The sequence below is a fragment of the Vicia villosa genome, linkage group LG4 (genome assembly GCF_029867415.1).
Source record: "Vicia villosa cultivar HV-30 ecotype Madison, WI linkage group LG4, Vvil1.0, whole genome shotgun sequence".
Classification (NCBI taxonomy): domain Eukaryota; kingdom Viridiplantae; phylum Streptophyta; class Magnoliopsida; order Fabales; family Fabaceae; genus Vicia; species Vicia villosa.
This window is the reverse complement of record NC_081183.1, coordinates 189354318-189363154: the sequence shown is the minus strand read 5'-3', so window position 1 is coordinate 189363154 and position 8837 is coordinate 189354318. Positions and strand designations below refer to the sequence as shown.

At 31.1% G+C, this 8837-nt stretch overlaps 1 protein-coding gene across 2 annotated transcripts; it reads left to right on the top strand.

The window, feature by feature from the left end:
* Positions 1–1397: 1397 nt before the first annotated feature.
* On the top strand, positions 1398–8598 carry LOC131596464 (kinesin-like protein KIN-7N). 2 transcript variants are annotated; one of them, XM_058869118.1, is made up of 18 exons: positions 1398–1661; positions 1742–1831; positions 2321–2439; positions 3559–3672; positions 3763–3844; positions 3915–3982; positions 4091–4165; positions 4260–4402; positions 4494–4596; positions 4691–4771; positions 5255–5323; positions 5398–5457; positions 5580–5726; positions 5987–6295; positions 6738–6830; positions 6936–7094; positions 7182–7448; positions 7958–8598. In XM_058869118.1, exons 1-18 carry the CDS (start codon positions 1517–1519, stop codon positions 8282–8284), a joined length of 2451 nt encoding a protein of 816 aa, XP_058725101.1. In that variant the 5' UTR covers positions 1398–1516; the 3' UTR covers positions 8285–8598. The 2 variants fall into 2 exon arrangements, with proteins under 2 accessions (XP_058725101.1, XP_058725102.1); XM_058869119.1 differs by lacking the exons at positions 1398–1661; positions 1742–1831; positions 2321–2439 and adding an exon at positions 3295–3471 and having other exon boundaries at positions 7958–8594.
* Positions 8599–8837: the final 239 nt, after the last annotated feature.

Here is an 8837-nt window from a genome sequence, read left to right as displayed (position 1 = left end):
AATGTATGGTTTTCCATCCTCGTTGACAATCTTATATGGAACAAGCTTCATAAGTGCTTATTCAATAAGCTGGATGTATGGTTTTCAACATAATTAAGTGTTTATTCAATAAGTGATTATCGTATAACCTGTATATAAGCTTTGCATATCTGTTTCGATAATCAAGTAAAAATTAGCTTAAGCTCTTCATAAGCTGAAAACATCAGTTTGCTTATGGCTCATAGTCCCACATCGATTTGTAATAAACAATTTTCCGTGTATATAATGCAAAAACACATGGTCATTAATGACTTGAATATAGATTGAGAATAAAGGGCTGAGATGGAAGTGTCATTGGGTCATGTGTCTTAAAGACCCAAATAATTAATTTATAAATAAATTTTCAAAAAAAATATCAATAAAAATAATTTAAGAAATAAAAAATTAATATAAATATAGAAAATACATAATATGAAAAAAAGTAAAAAAATTAAATAAAATAAATAAGTAATTTCACGTGGCTTTTAAAAATTCATTCAAAAAAGAAATCTGGACTCAGATAGGGGTTTAACACTTTTACCGTGCGAATCTCGCTAATATTCTAGAGAAATCAGTGTTTTATTGATCGAACCACTTGGGTCACTGGTCGAACCGCATGACTAAACCAGATAACTCGGTTGAATAGACCGGTCGTTATAACAAAATTATATAGGTATAAAATATGTCGAACCGGGTGATTCAGTCTCTACAAAAAATAACTAGCACTTAAATTTTTTGAAAATATCATATTATAAAAAAATTCACAAATTCATAATTTAAATTCAAATTTTACACATAGGTATCACACACAATAAAATAGTACATAATTATAAAATACAATTGCAAACAAAAGTTTAATCGCAACATAATCTAATTGAATAATTTATAACAAAATAATTTCATTGTCTACTAGATATAATTTCAATAAAAGAAAAATTGTTTCAATGTTGGGATCTCCTTCTTCAATATCAAAACCATCGGTAACAAAATCAACCGCATTTGCAACATTTTTTTTTTAATTTTTTAGTTTTAATTTTTAATTAAAATAGTCAAAACGATGTTGTTTTAATTTTTTGAAATTTAAAAAATGCATTTAAACCGCCAATTCACAAAAATCGCTAATTTTCCCGAATTTAGCAGTTTACACCAGTTTTAACCGGTTCACACCGATTCAATGGCATTTTCGATCCAGCTATTGAACCAAATCGATTACCTGTTCGGTTATCGGTTCAACCGGTCCAATCAACCGATTCGGTCCGATTTTTAAAACACTGAGAGAAATTTTATATATTTAACAAAAATAAATAAATCAATTTGTCTTTTCATTCGAATCGGGAGTAGCGAGTAGGTATAGACGCGGGCTCCTCGATTCTAAAACAAATATGCGTCTGGCCGAGGGCATTTTAGTCAATAAAGATACATCCAATTCAAATTCCGCAAAGAAAAAGGGAACTTTCAAATCCCGCTCCCAACTGCAAGAAAAAAAAAAAAAAAGCAAATGGAGAAGATCTGCGTAGCCGTTCGAGTTCGTCCTCTGGTCTCCGAAGATTCCGTCAATGGAAGCTTCTGGAAAGTCGAAGATAACCGTATCTCGCTTCACAAGATTCACGGAACTCCATTTTCCGGCTCTTCATATGCTTTCGGTACATATAATTCAATTCAATCATCATTATCAATTTCGTGTTCTTCGGTTTTTTCATCTTCAGTTTTCAAATTTTCTCAGATCATATATTCGATGAATCTAGCACCAATTCAAGTGTCTATGAGCTTCTCACTAAGGATATCATTCTCGCTGCACTCAATGGCTTCAACGGTATCCAAATTCAAACTATTATATACTCTATTTTGATTTAATTTCTTAAACTATCAATTGAAGATTTAATCTTAGCTTAGTTCAAGTTGTAATGCAAACTAAAAGCTCATGAAAAATTCAATTCCTTAATCATAGTTTTGGTGTGAAATGATGGAGTGAGATTCTCTCTCATTCTGTGTAATTAGTACAAAATTGAAGTCTAGGGTTTTCCAATTGCTGACCTTGATTTTGAATTCATCTTAATTTTTTAGGGAAGGGATCAAGGCAGTTATTGAGATTTGCTTAAAATTAATTTATTCAATTAATGTTTGAGACTGCATGCTTTTAATACTTAAGGGAACCAGATCAATGAATGTATGTTTTTTTTAAATTAAACAAAAAATAGTTATTTTATGTTGTTTTAGGGTGAGACAACAGTTACTTTATGTTGGATTTGGATATAAATGTGAATTTAATGAAATTATGACAATAGTTATACGATATGGTTAGGGACTGCATTTGCTTATGGACAGACAAGTAGTGGGAAGACTTTCACGATGAATGGTTGTGAAACTGACCCGGGAGTGATTCCTCTGGCAGTTAAAGACATATTTGCAACAATAGAGACGGTTAGGGGTGCTCATGGACGGTTATTATCCATAACCAGTCCATATCCATATATTATCCATTTAGCATAACCGGATTTTAAAACCAATTGTCATAACCGGATTTATTTTTGCAAAACCGGTTATAAACCGGTTATATCCATAACCAGATTTAATAACCGGTTTTAAATTTAAAAATTTCATTTTAAAAATTTAATTTAAAATGAAGTTATTAAAATAATTTTTTTTTGGAAAATCGACTTTTCATATTTTTTTAAAGACACGATTTTTCAAAAAAAATCGAATTTTTCGTTTTTTTCAAAATACTCGATTTTTTGTTTTTACGGAAAAAAAAAACTCGATTTTTTTCGTGTTTCCGAAAAAAAACTCAATTTTTTTGTGTTTCCGAAAAAACTAGATTTTTTTGACTTTTCAAAAAAACTCGATTTTTCATTTTTTTCAAAAAAAAACTCGTTCTTTCATATTTCTGAAAAACTCAATTATTCGTGTTTCCGAAAACTCAATTTTTCATTTTTTTTTTCGAAAAAAACTCGATTTATCATCTATTTTAGAAAAACTCAATTTTTTCGTATTTCCAAAAAACTGAATTTATTCGTATTTCCGAAAAAATCGATTTTTTCGTATTTTAAAAAAAAATTGATTTTTCAATTTTTCAAAAAAACTCGATTTTTCAATTTTTCAAAAAAACTCGATTTTTCGTATTTCCGAAAAACTCATTTTTTTGGTATTTTCAAAAAATTCGATTTTTTCGAACTTTTGAAAAACTCGATTTTTCATTTTTATGTTTTTTTTTCTTTCTGCAAAATATTTTTAAAATTTATATTTTTTTGTGATTTAAAAATAATAGACCAATTAAATTTTTATGTTGGATATGGTTATCCAAAATATGGATTTGGTTAAAACCATATTAATAATATATCCAAAATATGGATTTGGTTAAAACCATATTGATAATTAACCGGTTTTTAATAACCGGTTATGGATATGGATATGGATAAATCCAATAACCGGTTTATTTGAACATCCCTAGAGACGGTAGGGGAAGTTCTTTTGATTTTAACCTTGATGGCGAGTTATTGTGTTGTTCTTGATATGCTTATGCGTTGTTTGATTGTTTTTCAGATGTCTAAACGGGAGTTTTTAATTCGTGTTTCCTACATGGAGATTTATAATGAGGAGATTAATGACCTTCTTGTTGTTGAAAACCAGAAATTACAAATTCACGAGAGTCTGGAGGTTGGTTACTTGCCACTTAATGTTGGTGTGTGAAATATATATAGTAGTTGTGTAAAGAAAATGTACTGATTTTATTTATTTATTTTCCAGCGGGGAGTATTTGTTGCAGGACTCAGAGAGGAAATTGTCAATAATGCTGAACAAGTGCTAAATCTCATCAAAGCAGGGGAAGGTATGTAGTTCTACGGCTTGATTCTTTTTGCTTTTATATTAGAAGTTAGATTATTCTTTTGATTTTGCAGAGAATAGGCACTTTGGTGAGACAAATATGAATGTTAGAAGTAGCAGATCACATACCATATTTAGAATGGTATTTCCTCAATTCTTTTTAAATTTTGTAATACATATTCTTTTTACATAATATTGTTTTTTTTTATCAAAATAGTACTAACCAAATAACTCTTAATCAAATATGTAGGTGATTGAAAGCAAGGGGAAGGATTTCAATTCTTCTGATGATTCTTCGAATGACATTGTTCGAGTTTCAGTCTTGGTTTGTACTATTTATTTCATTTCCTTCTATATTACTTTTATATTAGAATTTCTTACAAAGTTGCATACTTATACAGTTGAGTTTGTGGGATTAGAATTTAGTAGATCTTGCTGGATCTGAAAGGATCGCAAAGACCGGAGCTGATGGAGTACGTTTGAAAGAAGGAAAATATATTAACAAGAGCTTGATGATTCTAGGAAATGTGATTAATAAACTAAGTGATGGCTCAAAACAAAAGTATAAATTTTTCGGCTCTGTTTTGTGTATATTATTCTAATTTTATAGCTCTTTTAGTCAATAATGTTGGATATATTACATCTAATTGTAGGGGGCATATCCCATATCGTGATAGTAAGTTAACACGAATACTCCAACCCGCTCTTGGTGGAAATGCCAAAACGTCCATTATTTGTACCGTAGCACCAGAAGAGGTAGATGCCGTGCTTTTTGTTGTGTCTCTTTTTTCCTTCTTGTTTGATGATTAGTATATGATTTCATAACTCCAATATTTTTAATATCAATTAGGTTCACATTGAAGAAACAAAGGGAACTCTTCAGTTTGCTAGTAGAGCCAGTCGCATAACCAATTGTGTTCAAGTGAATGAGGTATGTATTTGTTACCCTATTTAATGTTTCACATTGTTTAATATTTTCCTATTTGACTTTCACTATGATATAGAGGTTACTTTGTTTAGTTTTGTGGAAGCTTGTGTTGTCACTCATATTTCTAGAATTGTGAAATGTTTGTAAGTTATTTTTTTCTTTTGAAATTTGCCAAAAATTGAAGAAACTTTAAAACGATTTATTGACAAGACTTGGCTTGTACTGGTTGCATGTTGTGCTGTCTAACATCAGTTGATTTACTTGAATAATCATTGTATATAACTAAACTATCTATTGAAGAAAAAAATGGGAGACAAATTAGGAGAATCATATTAGGAAGCTAACTAAGGCCAAGAAAATGGAATAAGCCTGAAATTTTTTCTACATTTTACTTGTTTTTGTCAGGAAATATTTGACTCTATTTGCATGATGTTACTTAAGTTTTTTTTTTGTAAATCAAATTTCTTAATGGTTGGAATTGTACAGATTCTGACTGATGCAGCATTGTTAAAGCGGCAGCAGTTAGAGATTGAAGAGCTTCGTAAGAAACTTGAGGTAATTGTCTTATAATGATAGTTTTTGTTTACACCTCATGTCTGAAAATCTTAATACTACTATTTTCTGTTTAGGGATCCCATGCTGGGGTGCTCGAGCAAGAGGTTCTTAAACTCAGGAACGATTTGCTCAAGGCAGGTTTTACTTTTCAAGTTTTTCTGCACTCTGCAGTGTTACAAATAATTCATGCTAAAGCATTAATTGAAATCTCTTTTACGTTGTTGTGTTAATTATGTATTCATATTCCACTATTTAGTATGAAATGGAGCGTGGGAAGCTTGAAATGGAACTGGAAGAGGAGAGAAAATCGCGTAATCAATGGATGAAAGAGGAACGGATGAAAATTGAAAATTCCAATACTACATCGTTCTCAATCTCAAACGGTGGGACGAATGACAACCAGGTACACCTCATCAGAAATGAACTAATAAGGCCATATGAAGCTAAATGCTAAATACTTTCTAATTTTAATATAAGATTTCCTTACACAACTTTGTCATTTGTGTGTATATATGCATGAACATATTTGTTCTTCTGAACAATTCATAGTTTTCCTTTTTATGTTGCTTTTCAGACTTTTAGTTAACTTGCTTTTCTTTTCCACTCTTTTCTTTGACATTTTTGCTCCATTTTGTTGTTACAATAATTCTCGTGTACTGTTAGGCTCCTAGATATTCGAGGAGACAGGGATTTATGGAAGAGTACAGTGACATTAACGGTGCGTCTCAAGGAGATATATTTAAATCTCCCTGTTTAAAAGAAGCAAGTGCTTTTGTTGTCAAGCGGTCAAAGAATTCAACGTTGCTAGATAGTAGTCCGCCAGATAGTAGTCCTCTTCCAGATGCTTTCAGCAATGTGGCAGATGAAGATATGTGGTTGAAAATGAACAATGGTTTTGTTGCGGACCTTGATTCTCTTCAATTGACTCCCCCTCGAAATTATCAATCATTCCCACCAAACGATACAACTCCTGTAAGTTCATATCTGTTCATTCTATTTTTTAAAAGGAATGTTCTTTTTTGTCTTTCTCTTGCATTTTTATTTTGCCTCCATATTCCATCCACTGCTTCCCCAAAAGTGGCAACAGGTAAAGGAAGGTAGCAATATATATAGCATCATTGGTTAGTGAACTGTTGAAAATTTTCCTCCATTGTTGAGCAATTCTTGTTGGTTTCACCAGTTTCACTATATCTGACCAATACACCCACCATTCGATGATTTTTGTATTTAGATTTCACCAAAACTAAGATTTGTGCAGACCATACTCTTGCTTACTCGCAAAGTACTTCTAATAGCATTGTATAACAAATGTGTTTCTTTTAACCGAGTAATACCATATTAATCTTTCTTTTTTTTGAGTATGTGTGCTGTTTTTTATAGTTTTTTTTTTTTTTGTTTGGCTGATGTTTGTAAGGGTTGTATAAATCAAATTGAAAAGTACGAACAGGAGGTTCAAGCTTTGAGAAGACAACTAGAGCTTGCTCATGAAAAGATAAATGAACTCGAGGTTAGTATACAATATACTTGATGCTATGTACTACAAGTTTTTGCCTTTTTCGCCCCCTCTTATAAATCGGACTCTCAATATGCATGGCTTGGCATATTAATCCAGAGAAAGCATTCAGATGAAGTACCATCAAGCAAGCAATTAATAGGCAAGAGCCTAGACAATCAACAAGAAACACAACTTATTCAAGATTTGCCTCTGAGGTTAACGGAATCCGTGGAAAACTACAAAGATAGCTTTGAGGAGGTTTTATCAGTAATGCAGGTTGAATGAGTGCACCATATCAGTTTTATTTGCAATGATCATTCCAAGAAACAGTAAACTAACTTCTTTTTCTTGTATTCTAAACAGAAATTTGCTTTGGATGGAAAATTCTCAACCGAAAAGATGCTTTCAACCATGAGTGAAATTGGTGCACAGCTATTTTCAACGTTGGAAGGTCACTTTACAATGTATAGAAATGGTGAAAGGTCTTCCACCGGAAACAACGCTATAATCCAAGAACAACGAAAAGAGTTTCATAAGAGGATGAATAACATAATTACATCACTGGAGTTATCAGAAAGCTCAACAACAGGAAATGAAGAGAGGCCTCCTTTGTGCAGCTGCGAACACAAGGTAGTTGTCTCGCCTCAAATATCAAGATATCAATCATCAATCATGGTTTTATTCTGTGTCTTATTTTTAGGATATCTTATGTCTTTTTTCAAAACTTGTCATTAATACCGCTTAGTAACTAAAAGTCTTGACTAGCATTTGTTCAAAGCTGAAATTGAACAAATAATTAAAAATATATATATATAGATATAGTAGTTTTTGTGTGATTATATACCATTACAAAATCGTCAAAATCCGTGTTCACTCTATTTGTATTTGTTGAATATGTGTGTCATATAAGGATTAGAATTTGTAAGAAATGAAATGTGTTATACTAATCTCTCATTGTCTCTTTGTATTACATGCACTTCAAATTATAAAAAGCTTAAATTATATGATAGCTGATTTATTTATAGATGTCATCATTTTCCTTCTAAAAATCTTTCAAATGAAGTTGATATTGAGCTTTACTTGAAAAAGTAGTTAGGAGAGTTTCTGAATTATCCTAAACTAAATTTTTGTGACAAAAGGGCTGTGGTTTGAGAGGAGAAACAGAAACTGCTTACTCAAAGGATGCTTTAAATGAAAGCCTCGAAAAGGAGTTACTACTATTGAAGAACGAAAGAGATTCCTTGCTACAGAAGTTATCTGAATCGTCTGATAAATTTGCAATGGTTTCAAACCAAAAGGAAGATGCATTGAAAGATTTAAATACTGAAGTACAGAGAAGAAAAAATCTAGAAGGGGAGGTTAAGCAGTTTACTGCAGCTTTTGTCCGTCGTCAGCAATCACTTATTTCATTGCGTAGTGATCTTAAGACCAAAATAGAGAATTGGAGAGCTCAAACACCAATTTAAATGCCCAAGTGTTTTGTGTGTCACGATTAGATATGTTGTAAGCTATGAACATCTTAATGCGTTGCATTGCTTATGTATTATTATTATACTAGTATTTAGTTACATATCATTATTCTACATTGATTGGATTCTAGCCTCATTTGTTATAGAAACAATTGTCATTTGGAAATGGAAATCATGTTAGTGTTGTGTGTGAGAGAGAGAAAAGGGAAGAAATTTGGGAGCAATTTTTGAGTCTATGAAGTGTGTTTGTTGGTGTGGCTAACAAGGCATAGTGAAACCATAATGCTGCTGTGCTCTGCAATGAAATTTATAATTTTAATATTTTAATTTTTCACTACTATTCGCATTTATTTTTATTTTTATATTTTCTTATAATTTTAAATTAAATAAAATTTATAAATATTTTCGGTAATTTAAATTTTGATCAAACACATAGATAGAAATATTAATCCTAAGAATAATAATTTTGAAAATACGATTCTATAGAATGTTAAACATACTCTAAAAAAAACATCTATTTCTAAGGAAATTAAGAAATACTCCCTCCGTT